This window comes from Bos javanicus, chromosome 14, assembly GCF_032452875.1.
Source record: "Bos javanicus breed banteng chromosome 14, ARS-OSU_banteng_1.0, whole genome shotgun sequence".
Classification (NCBI taxonomy): domain Eukaryota; kingdom Metazoa; phylum Chordata; class Mammalia; order Artiodactyla; family Bovidae; genus Bos; species Bos javanicus.
The window spans coordinates 37,064,700-37,090,405 of NC_083881.1; the positions used below are offsets into that span (position 1 = coordinate 37,064,700).

General features: G+C 39.4%; 1 protein-coding gene across 18 annotated transcripts in view; it reads right to left on the minus strand.

Annotated features, from left to right (window-relative positions):
- Positions 1 to 25,706, minus strand: part of STAU2 (staufen double-stranded RNA binding protein 2) — a 306,987-nt gene that overhangs the window by 129,246 nt on the left and 152,035 nt on the right. For 16 of the 18 annotated variants that reach the window (XM_061439006.1, XM_061439002.1, XM_061439009.1 and 13 more), the window contains one exon: positions 10,578 to 10,885. In XM_061439006.1, coding sequence (XP_061294990.1) covers positions 10,578 to 10,885 — 308 coding nt within the window. Of the gene's footprint in view, positions 1 to 7,947; positions 10,886 to 25,706 lie in introns of those variants that run through there. The other 2 variants (XM_061439010.1, XM_061439011.1) reach the window with 1 other exon arrangement.

Here is a 25,706-nt window from a genome sequence, read left to right on the forward strand (position 1 = left end):
AACAAAAAATTGAACTTCATCAAAATTGAAAACTTCCCCACTTTTTAAAAGATGCCATTAAGATACTGAAAAGACAAGTCACAAGCAGGGAGATAACATCTGCAACAGAAAGGATCTGTATCTAGAATATATAAAAAAAGCTCTGATGACACAATAATTAAAAAAAATCAATACCAGAAACTGAGAAACAAATGTGGACATTTCACAAAGATAGAAAATTGGCCAACAAGCACAAGAAAAGAAGTGCATATTACGGGTCATCAGGAAAATACAAACTAAACTATCAATGAGACAGCACTGTATCCTTCATAGAATAAGAACCATATCAATGTATGAAACCCACTGCTTTTGTTGTTTAGTTGCTAAGTTGTGTCCGACTCTTGTGACCCCATGGACTGTAGCTCGTCAGGCTCCTCAGTCCACAGAATTTCCCAGGCAAGAATACAGGGTGGGTTGCCACTTCCTTCTCGGGGAGATCTTCCTGACCCAGGGACTGACCACGTCTCCTGCACTGGCAGGCGGATTCTTTGCCCCTGAGCCACTGGAGAAGCCCATGCCATATGGTACAGCACACTGAAAGAGCATCTGACAGTTCCTTGTAAGCTTGTAAGGACACTTACCACGTGACCCAGGAATTGCACTCTGAGGTACTTCTTTCAAGAGAACTGGAAACTCTGCACAAAATCTTGTACATGAATAGCCGCAAACAGCTTTATTCATAGTAGCCTCAAGCTGAAAACAACGCAAATGTCCACCGACAGACAAAATGATAGTTTGTGCTACACGTCCATGCAATGAACTACTTCTGAGCAATACGAAGGAGCAAACCGCTGATATGCACAACGTGAACAATCTCAAAAACATTGAGTGAGTGAAAGAAGCAGGAAACAAAACTGTCTGTTCATGCTGTCTGATTCCATTTTTATGAAATTTTAGGCAATACTAATCTAATACTCAGAGAAGGCAATGGCACCCCACTCCAGTACTCTTGCCTGGAAAATCCCATGGACAGAGGAGCCTGGAAGGCTGCAGTCCATGGGGTCGCTAAGGGTCGGACATGACTGAGCAACTTCACCTTCACTTTTCACTTTCATGCATTGGAGAAGGAAATGGCAACCCACTCCAGTGTTCTTGCCTGGAGAATCCCAGGGATGGGGGAGCCTGGTGGGCTGCCGTCTATGGGGTCACACAGAGTCGGACACGACTGAAGTGACTTAGCAGTAGCAATAGCAATCTAATACTAACCAAGGATAGCCTGGTTGCTACCAAGCCACAGAGAGGTGAGAAAAACAGGCTACAAAGAGGCAACAGGGAATTTTTTCACAGTAATAGAAATATTCCCATCTTGACCCTGGTTGTAGTTACACAATAGCATACATTTTTCAAAACTCATCAATTTATATAACTAAAATGGGTGTAATTTATCATGTATAAATTATACCTCAATGCAATCGATTAAACAATTAAAAGGTATAGTTATTTGATACACTGATACAACAGCTGGCAACACTAAGTTATTGCTCACTACCTCTCATAAATAATCATAATTAATCTCCCAATTAATTTCCAATTAATTATTACCTTAGGAGACTAATCATTTGAATTTATCTTGTGTCCAGATGTGACTGTGTACACTTCCACTTGTCCTGTTCCCTTCGCCCTGGCCATATTCCACATCCTACTCCCATCAATCCCATCGTGATGTTGGCTCCACGAGGACAGAACACTTGACTGTCATTTACGTTATATCCTTAGTGCCAAAAAGTACACCCGGTTCACAGCAGGCGCTCAATAGACTTCAGCTGACTAAATGAATGAACCAATCCCTTCAACTGTTAGTATTCACTGGGAATATCTCCGAGGTCTTTGCCCACTTTTCTTGGTCAGTCTTACCTACTTTTATGGAATCAGTTACATCTGCACACTGAAGACTCTCGAATATCTGTGTCCTACACCCTCTTGCTGTTCACCAGAACCACTGAAGAATGCCTACTAGACAGCTGACTTTGAAAGTCCCAAAGGCAACTTGTTCGTCATGTTTAAAATGGAACTTATTAACCTCCTCTAAGTCTATACATCACATTCATTCTAAAAAATAGAACCTTTCCTACAACATTCATACTATCTTCCTACTTTACTTTATTCTCAAATTCTTGGAATGGTCAACATATCGTCTGCCTGCGTCTGCCCTCAATGTGGGAGACCTGGGTTCAATTCCTGGGTCAGGAAGATCCCCTGGAGAAGGAAATGGCAACCCACCCCAGTATTCTTGCCTGGAGAATCCAATGGACAGAGGAGCCTGGTGGGCTGCAGTCCACGGGGTCGCAAAGAGTCAGACACGACTGACAGACTTCACTTTCAACATATCCTCAGATAGCCTCTAACTACTCTTCAGTGCCGGAGAAGGCAATGGCACCCCACTCCAGTACTCCTGCATGGAAAATCCCATGGACAGAGGAGCCTGGTGGGCTGCAGTCCATGGGGTCGCTAAGAGTCGGACACGACTGAGCAACTTAACTTTCACTTTTCACTTTCATGCATTGGAGAAGGAAATGGCAACCCACTCCACTGTTCTTGCCTGGAGAATCCCAGGGGCGGGGGAGCCTGGCGAGCTGCTGTCTATGGGGTCGCACAGAGTCGGACACGACTGAAGCGACTTAGCAGTAGCAGCACTTTTCAGTGCATTGAATCTAGCTTCCCTCCTGATCAGACCAGTGAAAGTGCCCTCACAGAAGTCAGCACAAGAGACCATTTAATCCTCTTATCTGTACCATGGACACGTGCACCTCCGCCCCACTCCTCTACAACCACTGTGTGCTCATAGCTCAGTTGTTCTGACTCTTCGCGACCCCACTGACTGTAGCCCGTCAGGCTCCTCTGTCCATGGAATTTTCCAGGCAAAAATACTGGAGTGGGTAGCCATTTCATTCTACAGGGGATATTCACAACCCAGGGATCAAACTCGAGTCTCCTGCATCTCCTGCATTGGCAGGCAGATTATTTACCACCGCACCACCTTGGAAGCCCCAACAACCATTAGCTTTGCTTAATTCAATCTTTGCTATTTTTCTACTGAATTCAAGCAAAGTCACTCTAATTGGTCTTTCTGCTACCAATCATTTTTTTGTCTAGTTCCTCCTCCACATGCCTACAAAATTATCTTTCTAAAATAAAAAACCAATGTCACCATCCTTTAAAAAAGAAGTTGGTGGTCTCTAACAGCTAACTTCAAATTCTCAGCAACACACGTCTTTTCAGCTTCCTTGCTGACACTTCCGCTTTGAATTCTTAAGCATTTCTAAAGCACATGCCCTTTTATGTCTCAAGTACTTACCTCCTTCTGCCTACAATTCCTTTCCTTCTTAGAATTCACCTTAAGATTCTATGTACTTCTTAAAATTTATTCAAAAGTCCCTCTGCTATGAACTCTTCCTAATTCAATCAGTCAGAGCTGTTCATTCCCACCCATTTTTCTTACATGGCTGACCACACCTCCCCCGATCACTTACCATATTACACCTATAATGACACTTATTACATGAGGAAGGCATTTCATTATTGCCTGCAGTATATTGTAGCATGTTACATATTTACTACAAATATGTAATTTTTTAATTGAATTGTCACATTATGTTCAAAAACTGATCCCTGGAAACTGGACACAATTGTAATAATGGCCAATCTTCTGTGTATTGATTTTATTTTCCTGTCTGACCCCAATTTGACCATAACACTTCCTGTGCCCACTGCTTAGTATGCTACCTGGCATGTGTAGGTACTTATTAAGTATCTGCCCAGAGTGATTAAATAAATAAATATTCAATTTATTTATTAACTAAATCAATTCTACCATTCAATAATATTTTATAAATGAATTAACTTCATATCCATCTATTCTTCACATACATACTGAAATTAATGAAAACTATTCTTAATGTACTATCTACTATTTCTAGAATTTTTGAAGTTGTGGACTGTGTATTCTTCTCCAATTGTAGTCCTTGTTTCTTCAAATGTTCTCTGCAGGGGTCCCCAACCTCTGGGATCTAATGCCTGATGACCTGAGGTGGAGCTGATGTAATGATAAGAGAAATAAAGTGCACAATAAAAGCAATGTACTTGAACCACCCAGAAACCAGCCCTTACTCAATCCATGGCAAAGCTGTCTTCCAGGAAACCGGTTCCTGATGCCAAAAAAGGTTGGGGACCACAGTACTACAGGACTTGATTCTGAACTTTTATTGTACTTTAAAAAATACTACTACAGATAAAAACATTTTAGAAGCTTTTCAAACATCTCTTACTTCTAACAGTTAAATCTGCTTTTTGATGAGACTATGTGAAGACAGAACTTCCCTGAACCTGAAATCTCCCAGGGATTAGAAGGAACTAATAATTCTCTATGTGAACATGAGTAACCTGCATTACTAATAGGATGTTTTATTTGTGCAGTTCCGCAAATGTGTATTTACATCATAAAGTTATCTCTCTGAATAAAATCTAAAGTTCCTTCCAGCTCAAAAGAGAATTAACTCTTAAATGACTCAGACTCAGTTGTGTACACAGTGGAGTGCATGAAAGAAAAAAGAAGTGAAAGTGTTAGTAGCTCAGTCATGTCCGACTCTTTGCAACCCCATGGACTATAGCCTGCCAGGCTCCTCTGTCCATGGAATTCTCCAGGGGATCTTTCCTTCTCCAGGGATCAAACCTGGGTCACCTGCACTGCAGGCAGATTCTTTACCATCTGAGCCACCAGGGTGGAAGGCATAAATAAATTTATTAATGCAATCTATGACTAAACCAAAGACCACAGATTACCATGAACACTAATCCTACCTTCAGGAATCAGGCTTCAAACACTATACAATAGTTGGATTTAAAATAAAGATTTGTAAGCAAGAAGCAAAAATGTACTGGCATTTCTGCTGTGTCATAAAATAATGTGTGTAATTCCTCTTTCGCTATCTGATACATAACAAGGCAGTCAATAAATGTCAGTTTCATTTCCTTGTTTACTCATGTATCTTCTAATACCCCTGGCATGTCAGAGTATTTTTTTTCAGTGTGCAGATATCTTTACAGGCAGCATTCCACATACTGCTCTCTTTTTCTCAAGAGTTGTCCTGGATGAGAAGAGAACAATACATTTGAAATTTTAGATGCTGTCATTCATGAAAAAAAAAACAAAAAACTTCAGCTGTAGCTGAATGCTGAAGAGAGGAAAATAGACCATTTCAACATGACTTAGAAAAAAACAGGTATATATATATATATATATATATATATGTGTATATATATATATATATATACATCAGCCTGACATGATGTAGTACATGATGGGTACTACAATTAATCTTCTGTTACTAAGTAAACAATCACATCATTGCCAACCATTTCTAGCAAAAAGAAATGAAATTCACCTTTAGATGAAAAATAATTTCCTTTTCTTCAACTTGATTGAAGAAATAACTGCTTATTGCTTTTCAAATAATTTCAAATAGAATTCTTGAAATCTCTTGCAATACAAACAAAAAAGGCTACAGATATTTCTAGTTGGGGATGACACATAATGACAACTATTTTTTTCTGCACATCAGTGGCTCATCTCAGATCCACATCAAAGTCACTGTGTTAGGACAGCTCTTCTAAGTATTACTCTTTCTTTGAAGTGTGTCTTATTGTGTATATGCTGGTGTATCAAGGCTCAAGAGCATGTCTGCCCTGATTACACTGCGCAGTGATTCAGGGTGGAGTTAGTCCTGAATAGTTTGTGGTAGTACTGGACTATTTTGCTTCCCTGGAGGCTCTGTGGTAAAGAAGCCGCCTGCCAAGGCATGAGATGCAGGTTCAGTCCCTGGATCGGGAAGATCCCCTGGAGAAGAAAATGGCAACCCACTCCAGTATTCTAGCCTGGGAAATCCCACGGACAGAGGAGCCTGGCGGGCTACAGTCCATGGGGTACAGAGAGTCAGACACGACTTGGCGACTAAACAACAAATGGACTATTTTATTTAAGAATTGATCGATTCTTAACTGTTATTCATCACACTATGTTTTTATAGGCATCAGGATTTCTTTCTTCAAATGTAATATTTTTCTCTAAATATTTGGAAATTTCAGCCAAGTGAGCTGATATGTAATTCTAATGCTTTTTATAAACTATAGTTATGTGAAACGTATTGACAGTTTGTATGCCCTTGAGGTTTTGGCCAAGTATATCAAACTCTGAAGAAACCAGACAACAGGTCAGTTTGCAGATAACAGGCTGCCCACTTGAAGAACAAACCTGAGTTTTAGCGTCACCACAGGAAGACCAAAGACTTCAGGAGAATTCTTCCAATTTCTCCAAGGTCTTTGGAAAGTTGAGGCTAAATCCAAGAGGGCTTTGTAGGAAGTGACCATAAATCAGCAAAATCTCTTGACCCCATGCCAAACCCATAAATGTATTTTGCTCATTGTACTCAGTAATTTCTCATCACTTTATATACATTGTTTAACAGTGTAGATGAAAATTTGGGCTCAGAAGTGACACGGTAAGTTATGTTTCGAGGACAAATTAGAAATGGGGGAAAACATTTCTAAGTGGAGGAGTATATGCCCATGCATGATTTCTTTCTCCATATTTTCCTATTAGAAGTCTACAAAATTTTACTTATACTGGTTTTTGAAAAATGGACCCCTTACTCCAAAAAAACTAGCCGCAAACAGCCTGATTATAAATCAGCCTGATTATAAATCAAAAAAACTCTGATTATAAATACATGGATTACAAAAAGTGAGGTATAGGGAAAATAAGAAAAAAGAGAAAGAACAAACACTGATTCTCAAGTTGGGTAAGCCCCACTCCCCATGTCCCATCTCAGTGTAAACTGTACTAAGACCAAACTGTTGAAATATGTTATGTCATTCATGCCTTTAAGAGAAGCCCATAATCATAAAGAAACCTGCTGTAATCATACTAAACTTCAAAAAAGAAGACATATTAGTTGAAAGGTATTATGTCTGAATTGTACTTGAAAAGAAAGTTTTTAATTAAATAGATACTTCTGAGCCTTCTACTGACATTCTCATCTTGCTAAAAAACGCACCAACATCTAAAACTCACAATAATGAAAAGGCACCCCGTCCAGTAAAACATTCCCTGATTTTTATAAAATTAATTAAATATGGTTTAACTAAGATACTAAGTACTTTCTTTACACTCTTTATATGAAAAAGACAAATCTAGTTTTTTATATTTCACTCTGGAGGTTTTAAAAACAATACTGCTCACTGGATGATAATCACAAGGAAGGGTACAGACTAAAAGATTAAAATTAAACCCATCTAGAAAGGATAATTTACTAAAATAATTCATTTTAATTTCCAGTCTAATTTTTCTAATGACTCAGTTAAACAATGAAATTGCTTACAGTTAATTATACAGAGAGATTTCTAATATAATTAGTATGGGAAAACATATTTATGATGCAAAAACTCAGAATAATGTAAATTATAACACAACGAAACAAAATCTACTTCAGCTCAAAAACTGATGAGCATTTCAAAAATGTCTTCTCCATAATAATTTTCTTTAAAAAGCTGAATGATTTTGAAACATTTTGGCATTATAATGAGAGAGTATCAAGTACATACCAAGGAACCCTAGACACTAAGGTATACCTGTATTTCAAATGAATTTTCATGAAATGCATAGAAGTTAAAGAAGCATACTAACTGGGCTGGACAAAGCTTGAGGTTCACAGAACTGCTGATATAAAGTTTTTTTTTCCTAAAAAGTAATAAGTCAATAACATTCAAGTTCTAAAAGAAAATTAAAAAAAAAATACTAAATAAAACTTCAAAAAATAAATATTCATTTATGATAGAAATCCAAAAGCTTGCATCTAAAATGTGATTAAAAACTTTAGGTTAGCCCAAGCAAGGATAAAAGAATTATTGAGAATATGCAAGTGTTCAGTCATCTTCTGACCTGCGGAGCCAGCTTTATTAATAATAACTTTAATTGTATAATAATTTTAATTATTTTATAGACTTAAGGGAAAGGATGTGCTTAATACTTGCATTCTGGTGAGCAAATAAGCTTTTTGTCACTCAAATTTCAGTTAAAGAGTGGGTAATGAAAAAAATTTAAAGTTAAAACAACATAGTTTTCAGTACACTAATATATTTTTTACTTTTAATACAATATAGCTGTCACATACAATGGCTCTGGTAGGCTTAAATCAAATGTCAATGGGCACAGAAGGCCAGAGAAGAGTTTATACAATATTCAGTAAGCAATAATATCTATTCAGTGTACAATAACAAAATTTTAAAAGTACTAACCTTGAGACACAGAGAAAGAATTTATTGTTTTTAAGTTCCAGAAATAAAAATAACACAATAGCATGGAATCCGTAACAAGCTGGCCCTATCATTTCTAAACTATGGTCCAATTAAAACATTTAAGAAATAGAAACAATCCTACATGTTTTTCTAGCAGGTAAATACACCTGAGAAAGTTACCTATAAAGAAATAGGCTTTAAAACTCTTAACCACAAAGACTCTTCTACTGTGACATTATGAGGATGTGCTGGGCACCTGTCAGGGCATGGAGCCATTTCCCACAGTCTGTTCACTGCACAGCTGCAGGTTGCAGCTTGTCAGCAACACAGTATTTCTTATCAACATCAAGCTTGTTTGACCAAAGAAGCACAGTAATGTTTCAAACCATCTGCTTATATTCATTAGTATGTAAAAATCACCAAACACAATTTGGAAATGTTTACTAACTTGCCCATAAATAAGAGTGTAATATCTCAGCATAAACTTTAAAAGAAAAAAAAAAGGGTCCGAGTAGTCAGCCCAAATATAGGAGTAACAGATTCTACATTTTGACTAAAGCAAAACTATTTTAAAATTACAGTTGCTGTCACTGCCAAGAATTAACAAATAAATACAAATTTAAAAATTTAAGTAGTTCTTCTGGCAGCTAAATGAACATCTACCACAGTAACTTCTCCAAGCAAAAAACTCAATTCAGAGCTTGAATCAATTTGTGCTTTGTTTCTATAAAAATCCAAATGTAGTATTACTTTCGGACATTTTTAGACAACTAGATTTGTAAATAAACAGTGAATTCCTTTCCATCACAGTTTATTTCTAGTTCATCCATGCACATTATAGACAGAACTAACTGCTTAGTTCTTTTTCTGCAGGACTTTAACTGTGTGAATAAAGGTCCTTTTAAACAGTGAGTTATTATTCTTAAGGTAAACCACAAAACAAACCCTAAAATTTTAATTTTTAAATTAAATGATTAAAATTTCAGATGACAGAGCCAAAAACTGGTAACAGCTTTTTAGATTTCATATTAATAATCTAATTAAAAACACTAACCACTACCTGGCAAGAGATTGGAAAGAATCAGGTTTCTGTGAAGGGAAATAAACAAACAAAAAAAAACATGCAAAAATTCCACCCCCTCAACCACATGATCTTCTCTCATATCTAAATTTGAAAAAAATGTATAAATACATGATCATTTTAGACAATACAGACCTTCTAGAGCATTTCTAAAGGAAATTACAGTTTTTGGTCTTAGGGAGTAAGACTAAGATGGAAAGGGGTGTGAAAATCGTCAACTCTGCGGGGACAGTCTGTTCTTTCTACACACAGGCATGCTGCTGTTCATCCAGTCAAGTGGTTACAGTTCAGTACAGGATTTTCAAGGCAACTAAGATGTCAAAACACAAGTATTTCCTCTTCCTAGAGTTAACAATTCTTTTAAAAGATCTACCCACAGAGGATTATTGTGGTTTGTTTTTTTCCAAAAGGGAACAATGACTAAATGGGGGAGGGGGAGAGTTTCCAGGCCCAAATTCTTATACACAACAAGGGGCCTATAAGCTAGGTGTAGACTGCCCGATGAAATAGAATTATTGGTACCATCTGAGGTAGGTGCTACCCTAGATGGTTCCAAACACAATCCAGTAAAACAATACATGTTTTTATGCCTCAAAGAGCTAGAAAGCATTTATTACTGTTCTAACACCATGGTTAATGAACTCCTAAGACAACAGGCTTCTAGGATTTTGTACCTTAGTGGCATCTCGGGATCATTACTAGCAACAGAATGCCAAGTTGAAAATTGCTATGACAGTAAAATCAGCATTAGAAAAACTCAACCTTACTGTAAACTGAGGGAGCACTTAGTGTTAAATACTAAGACCAAATGTATGAAGGCAGGATCTTTACTTGGGAGGACAGAGTGGAGGGAATAGATGCGCCCAATTGAGACCAATCAGAAGACAGAACAGAGGATGAAAAATGTCTTAAAAAAAAATAGAGGAGGAAGAAAGAATATGGAGGAGAGCCAGGCAGCAAAAAATAATTACTGGAGAGAATGAAAAATCTTTAAAATGAGGCATGTGCACATGGCTCGTTTTTCTGTCCTCCGTGTTCCTAATGATTTACAATGTAAGTGGCACAGAAGTCACGCTAGCAGGCAAGAATGAGCTTTCTGATGGAGAGAGATGGAGGACTAGGGGCTAATGAAGTGCTTTGTTTTCTTGGTTTTGCTTTTAATTCATACCTGAAAGCCTTGAATCCTTGCTAAATATTCCAGCTGTTTTGAAGGTTGTACTGGAGAACAAGGGGGAGTAGGAGAACTTCCTTTTAAACCTATGGCTTCAGCTGTAGAAGATGTTCCGTTCATAAGGAGTTCCCTGGCAATTGTAGCTGAACTACTCGATGTGGGAGATATACTGAAGAAAGAGCTCGAGGGTTGGTTCATATCTTTGGGTGACAAATAGCCTAGAGTCGTGCCAGAGATCACTTTGTGGCGGCTGGCTTCCATCTCTTGATAAACATCAGGAGACAAATGAAGAATTCCTTTTGGAGCTATAAGTAAAATAAAGGAACATTGTAATTACACTTAAAATAAGTGAAACAGAAACATGTTAGAGCATTAGTGACTCAAGGATTTCACATGAAACAAGGCAATGAAAAACATTGTTAAGCACCCGTCTTCCCCATACTTGCAAAGGCAATTGCAGTCCCCTCTTTGGAGGCGAAAAATGTACATTTCAATATTCCTAAAAATCATTGGCTTAAAAAATCACAAAAGTGACTTCAAGGGGAAGCATATGTGGTGGAGAAGCTATGCAGGAAGATGGGTTACTGACGTGTAGAAGCGCACTGGGGGTAAGATTAGGAATGTGTACGGTCTTCAGCCTGCAATTTAATATTTTATGATTTCATAAAAGAGACACTAAATCCCTAACGTATGCAGCAGTTGAGACACAGAGGTAAAATGATGGCTGGGTCAGTCCAGATTATCTAAGCAAAAAAACTCATACATCCAATGGCCTGCTGGTATTCCTCTCTCCACAAGGATGTCCCACTGTCAACTCTACCTAATGAACATGTTAAAAACTGACAGAGCATCTTCTTCCCCCAAATTGTCTCCTATCTGGCTTATCTCATCATGATAGGGCTGCCCTGGCGGCTCAGTACTAAAGAATTCGCCTGCCAATGCAGGCGATGTGGGTTTGATCCCTGGGTCAGGAAGACTCCCTGGAGAAAGAAATGGCAGCTCACTGCAGTATTCTTGCTTGGGAAAGCCCTTCAACAGAGAAGCCTGGTGGGCTTCAGTCCATGGGGTCACAAAAGAGCTGGACACGACCTAGTGACTAAACAACATGATACCACCATCCATCTGCTCAGCTGCCCAACCTAGACTCCTGGCAACCAGCTTTGACTCACTCACCAACAAGTAGCCACTATGTGCAGTCTAGAATGTGCCCTGTCAGCTTATCAAGTGTATTAGCCCAAGTCAGGCCATATGCAGATTCTAACATCAAGAGGAGTGAGCCTGGGGCTGTGTCATCAGTTGGCAGAGTTGTAAACATATTTCCCTTGACTTCCATTTGTCTGAGAGATATTTCAAACCACATTTCACATGCTTGTTCTAACATCTTTGGATCAGATATTAATGACTCTCAAATCATGACACCATCTTCTAAAATTACTGATCAATCACCAGTTTTGGAGAATGTGCTCTGAGAAAGAAATCCTGCCATTCCCTTTCCCACCACTAACCTCCTGACTCAGGCCCTCAGTGTTTCTGACAGGGCTATTGCAACCATCACTAAAAGCTTCACACTGCTGCTCTCCCTGCTGTCCATTTCCCAAAGTGGGTCTATACCATAATCCCCAAATATAAGGGTTCCATGATAAATACATGGGGGAAATACTGCAAATTATATCACACACAAACATCCCTTTGGGAGGATTAAAAATGCATGTCAGCACAGTAAAAACTCTGAGAAATCCAGAAGAACAGAAATCCATTTAACTTGGTTTAAGCCAGGATTTCCCAGATTCATATTATATCCAGGCTTCCCATGTAACATTAATAACAACACCCTAGGAAATGCTAAGGCTAGACATTCTCTCACTTTAAAATCTTTACTGGCTCTCCATCACTTACACATCAAATCAGAATCCCTCAGATGACAAATGAGGCCCTGAGTGCTCCGGCTCCTCCTTTCCTCCCCATCCTACTAAAATCTTCATGGAGACCCCATGTTCCACCCATGCAAATATAGTCACACCTCTCCCCATACTCTGGCTTGTTTGATCTCATCACATCCTTATTTCTATTGTTCAGTCTCTCTTTCTCTCTCTCAAACACACCCACACCCACCCTCCCCCCCACCCCCCCACACCCTCCCCCACACACCAGTTAGCCTCCTACTGTTAGGTTTTAGGCACCGTGCTAACCAAAAGTGTCCTGACCTCAAGTCACCCTCAGTCTCTCAGATGAAAATGAAAGGGATAAATATCATGGTGTGGCAGGTACCTCTGCAGAGACGGGTTGGGGAGCAGTGGGAATGAGAAGGGAGAAGCACTGGGAGCTCAGGAAAGGCTTCCTAGAGATGGTACTGTCAGCACATCCCAAGGGACGAGGAGAACTGGGCCCAGGAGGGAGAGAACTGAAGGCAGGGGGAGGCACGAACAGACACAGGGATCAGCAGACCTGGGAACCTCTGCCCTGGAGCAAGAAGGGGGAAATGTGGACTGCAACAAGGAAAAGTGGAGGGCTGGAAGGGGCCAAGCTCCAGGGAACTTCACCCTGATGGTGTTATAACATAAAGCGAGTGAGTGAAAGTTGCCCAGTCATGTCCAACTCTTTGTGACCCCATGGACTATACAGTCCATGGAATTCTGCAGGCCAGAATACTGGAGTGGGTGGTTACCATTCATTGGATGGAACACAGGTCTCCAGCATCGCAGGCAGATTCTTTACCAGCTGAGCCACAAGGGAAGCCCAAAACATAAAGGGGTTGCTTTAAAAAATAATTTATATATGGCACTTCCCTGACATTCCTGTGGTTAGGACTCTACATTTCTACTGCAGGGGGCACAGGTTTGAAACTGCTTGGGGAACTAAGGTTCTACATGCCGCATGGCATGGCCAAATGAATAAATACATAAATAAATTATACAGCATAAAATATCATCCTATTTTACAGATTTAAAGGACTTCCCTGTAGCTCAAATGGTAAAAAATCTGCCTGCAATGCAGGAGACGTGGGTTCAATCCCTGGTTAGGGAAGATCCTCTGGAGAAAGAAATGGCAATTCAGTCAGCATTCTTGCCTGGAGAATCCCATGGACAGAGGAGCCTGGCAGGCTACAGTCCATGGGGTCTCAAAAAGTTGGACACGACTGAGCAACTAACACACACATGTTTTATGGATTTAATTTATCTTTGTATTAGCTTTACATTCAGGAAAATTTTTAACAAAAAAATTAAAAAGAAAACATATGCGTTGGGGAAAAATTACAGATAAATCTCACTAGCCAGAGTAAACTACTTTTAACATTTTGCTTTAAACATATACTTTTAGTCTTTTTTCCTATACATTTTTTGTTAATTGAAAAAACAAGTTAAAAGACAGAAATACAACATGATCCTTTTGTTATTTATAAAACTATGTACTTTCATTAATAACTTTAAGCTTAAAATTTCATTATATCAGTTGTTTCTTTAAACAGTTTCGTATTGCTGGACATCTAATTTATTTCCTTTTAAAAAAAAACAACACAGGGGGACACATTTTTTAAAATTACATCTTTATTCACATGAAAATTGATTTCCTTAACTCAGAAGCAGAACCGCTATTTCAAAGAAAATGCATTTTTTTTACACTAATAAATTGCTCTAAATTGGTACAAACGCTAGTAGTTGTGCCAATTTCACACCTCCATACAAATATGTGAAAGTTTCTCCTTCTTATTTCAGTAGTAGATATTATTATTAAAAAACCTTTGCCACTGCTGTTAGTATAGATAAGTGGCAAAGATTTTTAAAATAATAATATCTAATATAAAAATAGGGGAAAAAAGCTACTTTCAGCTTCACCCCATGATATCTGGGGAGGTGAGAGAGGTTGGAGATTTGAGGGCTTCCCTGGTGGCTCAGATGGTAAGGATTCGTCTGTCATGCAGGAGACTCGGGTTCGATCCCTGGGTTCAGAAGATTCCCTGGAGAAGGGAATGGCAACTCACTCCAGTATTCTTGCCTGGAGAATTCCATGGACAGAAGAGCCTGGCGGGCTACAGTCTATGGGGTTGCAAAGAGTTGCACAGGACTGAGCGACTTCGCTTTCACTTTCATGTGTGACCAATGGTTTAATCAATCATGCCTACGTAACGGAACTGCCCCAAACGCCCATAAATGAGGAGGTGTGAACAGTGTTTGAGTTTGGGTCGTGTCTCCCAGCTTTACTGGGACAGACGCTTCTGTGCTCCAGCTCCTTCTGAGCCCCACCCTGTGTACCTACCTCTTCCTCTGGCTTTCATTTTAAATCTTTTATAATAAACCCATGATAGTATCTTCCTGAGTTGTGTGAGCTGTTCTAGCAAGTCATCAAACTTGAGAAGAGGGTTGTGGGAACCCCCTGAATTTACACCATTTCGGTCAGGAGTACAGATGGGAATATGGGGCTTGTGACTAGCAAAGTGGGGCATCTTGTGAGCCTGAGCCCTTAATCTGTGGGGTCTGCACTGATTCCAGGGAGCAAAGGAACCAAACTGTAGGACACCCTGTTAGTGTCCAGAAAGTTGGAGAACTGGTTGCTATGGAGGAAAAGAATCCCTACCCAGTTAGTGTCAGAAATGTGGTAAAAACAGCCATATGTCAACTCTGATCAAACTAGACATGTATGTGCAGTTTTATGTTCAATTTTATCTCAACAAAAAACATTCGCCAATTTGATAAGTGAAATGACATATTACTTTTTCACTAGGTGTACCAACACCAGACACAATTCTTATTTAAAGGATAACTTAACGTATGACTCTAAATTCTACACTTAATTTAAGAAATCAAGAAGCTAAGAGCATTATTTCAGCAATGTTATTATATAGCAATAACGGGCTTGCCAATAGCAATATTATCAAGCAACAAAAATGCTCTCCCAGCACTCTGGAGAGGGATTACATCACAGCAGAAGAACTCATGTGGGGTACAGGCTCCCTTATTCCACTGTAAAGCCTGAATTGACTTCATGAATAAAGAAGATTCCTTTCTATGGAGATCAACTAATATAATAGTCACAGAGAGAGTAAAGATATGTGTAGATGTCTGCAGTCAACTACCGAATGATTTTCAACGTGAATATTAGTAACTGTTTGGATCAGTCACAATTAATTTAGGTTCTTTCTGTTGTAAATTTAAGTCACTTTTCAGTGGGGTAAAGACCTAAAACAAGAATCAAAGAGTAATTTAAGGACTCTCTGGTGGTTCAGTGGTTAAGAATCCACCTGCCAATGAAGGGCACACAGATTTGATCCCTGGTCCGGGAAGATCCCACATGCTATGGGGCAACTAAGCCTGTGCCCCACAACTGCTGAAAGCCTGTGCACCTGGAGCCCATGCTCTGCAGCGACTCACTCAACTACAAAAAGTGTGCAGCAGTGGAGACTCAGCCGAGCTAAAAATAAATAAAAACAATAAAACGAGTAATTTAAAGTATACATATTTAAGGACTTTCCACTGTCTCCTAAAAAACCACCCATCTCAATTTATACTGCTATTAGCAATGTGTGACTAAACCTGCTTTCTTACACATCTGTCAAAACAGGCTTTAGTTATTCTAAATAATTACTCTACAACATTTTGTTGTTCTATTAATTTACATTTTTTTGATTACTGCACAGATAAACTTTCTCTCATGTGACCCCCTTAGGCCCATAACTTCTTTCTTGTTGGCTCTGAACTCAGTTTTGCTCATGGACTTGGAAAAGAATTCCCCTGCTCAGCCTTGTAACGTCTATTCTTTTCACCCTCTATTTGAAGATGTTCTGAACCGTTCTTCCATCATCTACCTTTTGTCCCTGATGTGGCCTTTAATATTCCCATCTTGGTGTTGTCAATCTGTAACCACTGTACACAGCTGCACTGCAGAGACAACACGGGCACTATTCTAGCACTTTACACGCATATGTCGTTTAATCCACACAACCACCACATGAAACGGATTTTTATTTCTCTAGATTATAGATGAAAACACTGAAGCACAGAAAAGTCAGGAAACCCAGCTAAGGGTATGGGTGATGTTTAGCAATGCTAGATTTTAACTCCAGGTGGTCTATCACTAGAGTCTGGACACATTACATTAAATGACTTCCTAAAAGAACAAGTAGAGGGAAAAAAGTGAAAAGTCCAGCCAGTTCTAAACACCCAGGTTTAATCCAGGAAGTGAACTCCACGTGTGAAGTTTACCCAGACTGGCTCCACAGTTGATCCATGCCACCACGGCTGTTCTTAGATGTTCCAGAGATAGCCTCACCAAAATCTTCCCTAAATTATATGACGTCATACAGGATTTTAAAAGCCCCAACGTGCCAGGGACAGTGACATCCTACAAATGAGGAATGCCAGGCCATGGTGCCCTTTCTACTTGTTTTCCCCACTAGGTTTATGCTTCTCTCAAATGGGTGTGTAAACCCTCTAGCCTCCCACAGCGTTTTCCCAGTGCTCCAGTTCTTACTGGAAGGGCTGAAGAGGACATTCTGAATTGAGATCTCTTAAAAGGTCTTATCATATGTATAGATCAGCAAACTTAGCAGAACCTTGCCTTTTGATGTTCACTAACATCGTAACTCTTTGAGAGGCTGAAGAACATAAATGAGTAGTAACTGGTACTAGGGGTATCAGAACAACAGGGCAAACCAAAGGAGTAAGAAAGATAACGTCACTTCACTGGTACAAGCGGTTAATGTTAGTCTATAAAAATGAGTTTCTATGCACATCCATTGAATGAATGCATTGTGTGTGCTTCATCACTAAGTCACATCCTACTTTTTGTGACCCCGTGGAATGTAGCCCGCCAGGTTCCTCTGTCCGTGGGATTTCCCAGGTAAGAATAATGGAGGGGGTTGCCATTTCCTTCTCCAGGGAATCTTCCAGGGATTGAACAAGCATCTCCTGCATTGGAAGGCAGGTTCTTTACTACTGAGCCATGGAATGAGTACCTAGCTATCGCTTAATAAAATGAACTTGTCACTTTTTATACCAAAGCTTCAAAAGAAAAATCTTACTGTATGTTTCCATAAATCAGCTTGAATCTTGCCACAATACTGCTGGACTAAATGTTTTATTTATAAATACTCAAGTACCCAACAATATTCATCTACTTCTGTCTCAGTGAGATTTTTCATAGCAAAAAAAGAGCAGAAACAGTGATGACGGGTTCTTCTGATTGAGATTTACGACATGTGGGTAGATGTATGACTGTTTCAATGCAGATACTATCAAGGATGACTCACCAAATGTTAAGAAGAAAGTCAATTGTTTGTATATGGTTTGAAAGCTGAGGACTTAGAATTATACTCCTCCTCTGATCAGATAGAACATTTTGTTTAGTACGATACTATCTCAGAAGACAGAGTCTTGCTTCCTAATAGGCATCAATTATCTTAAACCACAACCTAGTTTTGAGGTTTGCCAATTTAGAACTGGATATCTGAAAAGTTACTTGGTTGTTACTGGAAAAAATAGACTCTTAATGAGGAGTTTCATTTTAACATTTCTTGTTCAAAGTTTCAAGTGACAGCCAGGAAGATATAAACACATTCTGTGACTGGTCTTCCTGATGGTGAAAGTGAAATCCGCCTCTCATAGCATTTGCTGTAAAGTCCACCTCTTCTGGCATTTGCTGCTCAGTGAATTTCCCTAGGGTGTCCTGATGGTGGCAAAATCTCGTCAACATTCCAATGTTGAATAAACCTTATTTTTACGGTATCAAAAAATTATCATTAAAAAATTCTTAAAACTTGGAAAAATAAACTGCTGGTTCAAAACAGGAAATGTGAGAAAAGGATGAGCAGGAACAGCAAGATTTATCAGTTTGACAGTGATTTTAAAAATCATTTATATGAAAACTCACAAAAATCCAAGTAAGGTCTATAGTCTAGGTCACTGTATCATTCCTGTGTCAATCTTCTCATTTTGATAAAGTGCTATGATTTTATAAGATGTCGCCACAGGGAGAAGCTGGGTGATGGGTACACACTGTACCATTTTTACAGCTTTAAAAAGCTTTAAAAACCCATCTACATGAAAGCACTGTTAGGCTGCTCTGGGCATTTCCAGGATAGAAGACCTAGAACAAGGCTGTGCAGAGACCTCAAGGTGGAGAGAACCTTGACAGCTCCAGCTTCGGCCACTGCCTTGCCTAATGTGCAGCCCTGGCTCCCTGGGCTCTGGCTGCTTGACCTCTGGTTCCATGATAATAAGGAAGAACATGATGGGAGTGTGGACCTCGTGGTTGGCTTTCTGTTCTTTAGCAGGGAAGCACCATGCTACCAAAGGACAAGTGGGGAGCCTAGGCTCTGAACCTCACCAAGGCTTCGTTGGTGGTTCACTGTAAAGAATCAGGCAGTAATGCAGGAGATCCAGTTTCAATTCCTGGATCAGGAAGATCCCCTGGAGAAGAGAATGGCCACCCATTCCAGTGTTCTTGGCTGGAGAATTCCATGGACAGATCCATGGTCAATTTTGGAGCTTTCCTGGTGGCTCAGATGGTAAAGAATCTGCCTGTAATGCAGGAGACCTGGGTTCAATCCCTGGGTTGAGAAGATCCCCTGGAGAAGAAAATGGCAACCCACTCCAGTATTCTTGCCTGGAGATTCCCATTGACAGAGGAGCATGGGGTCACAAACAATTGGATACTGAGCGACTAACATACATGCGTACTCACATTAGCTGTAATGAGGTTCCCCTGGACCCTGTGGTAGTGCTGCACACAGCCTAGAAGAGAGCTGGGACTTTGATACTGCTTCTTGATATCAATGCAGACCACAGGGAGACTGGACTTCTACTCCCAGCCAGCAATAATGAATAGTGTCATAAGAGAAAGAGTGGGAAGTCAGGACATTAATCATCACCTAGAGGTAAAGAGCTTATCCTCTCTGTGATATCAGTGAAGATCATGTAAGGACCAGAATTCCTACTCCACCCAGCAATAACAAGGAATCTACCACCTTGGACACCAATGGAGGCAGAACGGGGAAACTGAAGTAGAATTCTGAAAAGTGATCAAGTAACCCACAAGGAGTGAGTAAAGGAAAGCAAAAGAATAGAAAAAGTAAATAAGATGGCAGACTTAAGTCCTAAACACATAATTACATTAAATGTAAATGATCTAAATGTATCAATTAACAGGAAACTAGCAAAGTAGATTAAAAACATGACCCAACTACATGCTGCCTAAAAGAAATTCACTCCAAATATACTGATATAGGCAAGCTAAGAGTAAAGGATGAGGAGATAAGATGTATATCTTATAAATATTAATCAAAAGAAAGCAAGACATTCTATTTCTAAATAATGACATATGGAGGTCTATGGACCCACCCCAACAAACAACCATAAGTTATGAATATTAATTTTAAAATACTTTTAAGTCTCTGGAAATTATTCTAAGGGCATATAACAAATAAAACATCCTCCCATGTAATAAAAAATTTGGCTGGACTTTGTCCCCCGTTCCCGGGAGACAGCTTCTAAGTCCTTAGAATTCTGTGAGTGACACAAGTGTCTTCTTTATTCATGGTGCACCCCTCGGACATGTCAGGATTTATGCCAACAAGATAACTCAGAATGGGGGATGGCTATGTCAGAAAGATCAATCATGTGTGTAGAGGGTTGAAGCTTTGAGTCACGTGGCATCAACTGAACCTCTATGACCAATGATTCAATCAGTTACACCTGTGATATTAAATCCCCACAAAAACTGCACAACTCTGGAAACTGAGTGAACCCCCACCTGGCAATACTCTGTGCATATTACACATCACTGAGTTAGGGAGCAACATGTTCCTGACTTCATGGGAAAGGACATCAGAAAAAGTACACTGGAAGATTTGTGTCCGGGACTCTTCAGATCTTACCCTATGTGTCTCTTCTTTTAGCTGGTTCTGATTTGAATCACTTTTGCTGTAACAATATTGTAATCATAAATATAAGACTTCCCTGAATTCTGTGATTCATTCTAGTAAATTATCTTATCTGAAGGGTAGTGCTTTTCAAACTATGGTATCGAAAGACTCTTGAGAGTCCCTTGGACAGCAAGGAGATCCTAAAGGAAATCAACCCTGAATAGTCATTACAAGGACTGATGCTAAAGCTGAAGCTCCAATACTTTTGCCACCAGATAAGAATAGCCAACTCACTTGAAAAGACTCTGATGCTGGGAAAGATTGAGGGCAGAAGAAGAGGGCAATAAGGATGAGATGGTTGGATGGCATCACCAACTTGATGGACATGAGTTTGAGCAAGCTCTGGGAGATGGTGATGGACAGGGAAGCCTGGCATGCTGCAGTCCACGGGGTCGCAGAGAGTCAGACATGACTGAGGGACTGAATTGAAAGGGCAGTGGGAAGCCCTGACTTTATAGTCAGTTGGTCAGAAGTGAGGGTGGCCCTGGAAATCCTCCCAATAGTGGCTGGTGTCTTTTTTTTGTAATTAATTTTTGGCCTCCCCGGGTCTTTGTTGCTGTGAGTGAGCTTTCTCTAGTTGCAGAGAGCTGGGGTTACTTTCTTGCTGCAGTGCACAAGCTTCTCATTGCAGTGGCTTCTCATTTTGGAACATGGGCTCCAGGTGTGTGGGTTTCAGTAGTTGCAGCATACAGGCTCTAGAGTGCGGGCTCAGGATTTGTGGGATACGGACTTAATTGCTCCACAGCATGTGGGATCTTCCTGGACCAGGGATCGAACCTGTGTCCCTTATGTTGACAGGAGAATTCTTAACTACTGGACCACCAGGGAAGCCCTGGTTGGTGTCTTTTGAAGTGAAGCAGTGTTGTAGAAGACTATGCCCTTAACCTGTGATACCTAGCCTAGCTCCAGGGTTTGTATCATTAGTCATTGCACCTTTATTCAGGGAAATCTAATAAATCTCAGAATAAAAGGCTCTGGTACTTGTGCTATGACTCATTCCTTCCACCACCTGCAGCTACAAAGATGGGGCTCTTTTTCTCCTCAACCACCTGTAAGTAATATGGTAACTCACTAGAAGGGCAGGTCACCAGAATTTCTCATTTCCCCCAGCTCCGAGCTGCAGAAGTTAAATTTCTCACGTATACAGCCAAAAAAGTCAGGCAGTCCCTTTTTACACCCAGCCACCACTCACACAGTGAAAGCTGAGAGCACCTGAGAACTGACTGCTCTCTCCTCAGCTTGCTCATGGGATGGAAGTTCACGTCAGAAAAGGCAAACCAACAATACCAGAGACTACCACCCCTGACCAACACTCTGCTCACAGAGCAGCAGTGTCAACTCAAAGAAGTGGGCCACTGTCCCATTCCTACTCCAGAACAGTAGCTCAGAAATTCTGAGGTAGTCCATAAGAACAGAGTTCTGAAGTTTTCCCAAAGGAACTGACTTTATTTTAAATAGAAGATAGGAAAATTCAAGCCTAGGGGCAGTCAGTCATGCATAACTCTTTGCTGGCCCATGGACTGGAGCCCTCTAGGCTCCCCTGTTCATGGGATTTGCCAGGCAAAGATACTGGAGTGGGTTGCCATTTCCTCTTCCAGAGGTTCTTCCTGATCCACAGATTGAACCCAGGTCTCATGTCTCCTGCATTGGCAGGCGGGTTCTTTACCACTAGCACCACCTAGGAAGCTCTACTGGAGGTTTTGGTAGTAAGTAATTCACAGCCAATGAGCTCTAGCAGTGAGCTCCAACATAAACCAGCTAATTTCCCAGAAAGAACCAGGGAAAGAGCTAGGAAAAGCGCCTCTAGGGACTGAACAAATCTGAAATACTGGTTTCAAAAACTATCCTGAAAAGGGACTCAAACTTGATTGTATCCGAATGAGAGCAATTTATGGTTTTATGCCAATAATCAGCAGTACTTCCCAGGTGGGACCAGTGGTAAAGAACCTGCCTGCCAATGCAGGTTCCATCCCTAGGTAGGGAAGATCCCCTGGAGAAGGGCATGGCAACCAGCTACATTATTCCTGCCTGGAGAATCTCATGGACAAAGGAGCCTGGTGGGCTACAGTCCATAGGCTCACACAGTCAGACATGACTGAACTGACTTAGAACGCAGGCATGCAATCAGTGGAATCAAACAGCTGAGTGTCGTGTCACAAAACAGGCAAAATGTTTATCACATTAGAGTGAGAAAGAGTAAAAGAGAGCCCTACTAAATCTGTCATTCCATGTGACTATGAGCATGCTAAAGATGCTCCCTCCTGAGAGGTGACATCAGAGGCCTCATTCTGCAAGAGAAATAAACTTCATAAAAATAGTCCAACTTTTCTTCTGAAATCAGGAACATGGCAAGAATTCCCCATTTTTGACACTTCTATTCAACAAATACTGGAAGTGCTAATCAAAGCAGTTAGGCAAGAAAAAAAAACACACAAATTGGAAAAGAAGTAAAATTATCTCTATTTGCAGATTTCTTACATGTAGAAAACATGAAAGATTCCACAAAAAAAAACCTGCTTAGAACTAATATATGAATTCCAGCAAAGTAGCAATACATGAAATCTACAGACAAAAATCAGTTGTTTTTTCCATACACGAAAGATAAACAATCTAAAAAGGAAATTACAAAAATAATTATATTTACAAAGGCATCAAAAAGAATAAAATATTTAGGAATTCTCTTAACCAAAAATGTAAAACTTTCATACTGAAAATTATAAAATACTGCTAAAAGAAATTAAAGAACACACAAATGAAGAGATCCTGTGTTCATGGATAGTGAAATATGTTAATAATACTATTAAAATGTTCATATTACCATAACAATTTCTAGATTCAATGTCATTCCTATCTAAATCATAGAGGCATTTTTTATAGAAATTTTAAAAAAAATCCTAAAATTCATATACAAGTATAAAAGACCTTGAATAGCCAAATCAATCTTGAGAAAGGAGAAAAAAGCCGGAAGCATCACACTTACTGATTTCAGAATATATCAGAAAGCTGTGGTAATTAAAACACAAGGATAAAAGCATAAATACTGACATACAGACCAACGGAACAGGTTAGAGAGCCTAGAAATGACATGCTTTATGGTCAAGTGATCTTCAACAATGGTGCCAAGACTACACAATGAAGAAAGAACAGTTTTCTTTAACAAATGGGCAACAGGATATCCACATACAAATGAAGGGAACTGGATCCTCAATCTTACACCACACACAAAAATCACCTCAGAATAGGTTAAGGACTTAAGATCCCAAACTGTAAAATTCTCACAAGAAAACATAGGGCAAAGGTTTTACAACATGGGTCTAGGCAATGATTTCTTAGGTGTGATACCAAAAGCACAGCACCCCCCACCCCGCCAAAAAAAAAGCAAAAATAGACCAGGTGGAACAATGGCAAACTAAAATGCTTCTACACAGAAAAGGAAACAATGAACAGTGTGAAAAAGCAATTTATAGAATGACAGAAAATATCTGCACACCAACTATTGTATAATCAGTTAATATCCAAGATATATAAGGAACTTCTATAATTTAACAGCAAGAAAACTAATCTGGTTAAAAATGTACCAAGAAAGGACTTAAATAGACATTTCTTCAAAGAACACATATGAATGGTCAATAGATATGAAAAGATGCTCAACATCACTGATGATCAGAGACATAAATGCAAAGGCAAAGCCATAATGTAGTATTGCTTCACACCTGGTAGGACGGCCATTATTTTAACAAAAATGAAATAAGTGCTGACAAAGATGTGGAAGAAACTGGAGCCCTTGTGCACTGTTGGTGGAAATATAAAATGGTATAGCCACTATGGCCGGCGCTACCTCAAAGAGTTACAAAAAGAACTATCGCATGAAATAGCAATCTCACTTCTGGGTATTTACCCAAAAGAACCTGATAACAAGTTCTGAAAGAGATATCTGCACTCTAGTGTTCACTGCAGCAGAATTCACAAAATTCAGGAAATGGAAACAATCTAAATGCCCATCGATGGTTGAATGGATAAAGGAAGTGTGATTTATACACACCATGGAATATTACTTAATCACAAAAAAGAATGAAATCCTATCATATGCAACAACATGAATGAACCTTGAGGAGATGACGCTAAGTGATATAAGCCAGTCATAGAAGGACAAAACTAGTTGATTTCACATAGAAGAGGTATATAAAGCAGTCAAACTCATAGAAACACGAAGCACGATGATAGAGGGGAAATGGGGACCTGCTGTTCATTGAGTACAGAGTTTCAGTCAGACAAGGTGAAAAAGTTCTGGGGATCTGCTGTACAACACTGTGCTTACAGTTAACAATACTGTATTGTACACTTAAAACTATTAAGAGGAAAGAGCTCATGTTATTTTTATCACAATAAAAAACAGTGAAACTTATAGTAAATATCCTACATTCCAACAATGAAAAAGCGTAATTTGAAATTAAAAACACAATACCATTTATTTTAGCACTGCCCCAAAATGAGATATTTAGGTATAAATTTAACAAAATATGTACAGATCTATATGAAGAAAACTCTGATGAACAAAATCATGAAAAACTAAATAAATGAAGAGATATTCCATGTTCATGGATAAAAAGACTCAATATTGTCAAGATGTCAGTTCTTCCTAACTGAACCTATAGATTCAACATAATCGCAACCAAAATCCCAGCAAGTTGTTTTATGGATATCAACAAACCGATTCCAAAGTTTATATGGAGAGGCAAAAAACCCTGTAAAAGGCAACACGATACTGAAAGTGAAGAATAAAGTTGGAGGATTGATGCTACCTGACTTCAAGACTGACTACAAAGCTATGGTAATCAAGATAATGTGGTATGGGTGAAAGAACAGACAAATATACGATGGAACAGAAGAGAGAGCCCAGAAATGGACACCCATAAATACAGCCAATTGATCTTTGATAAAGGAGCAAAGGCAATACAATGGAACAAAGGCAGCCTCTTCAACAAATGATGCTGGGATAACTGGACATGCACACGTAAAAAAAGTAATCTAGACACAGACCTTATACCCGTCACAAAACCCATAGTAATAAATGTAGAATTCAAACTATGAAGCTCCTAAAAGATAACACAGGAAAATATCTAGATGACCTTGGGTATGGTGATGCCTTTTCAGATATAACACCACAGATCCATGAAAAAAATAACCCGATAAGCTGGACTTTGTTAAAA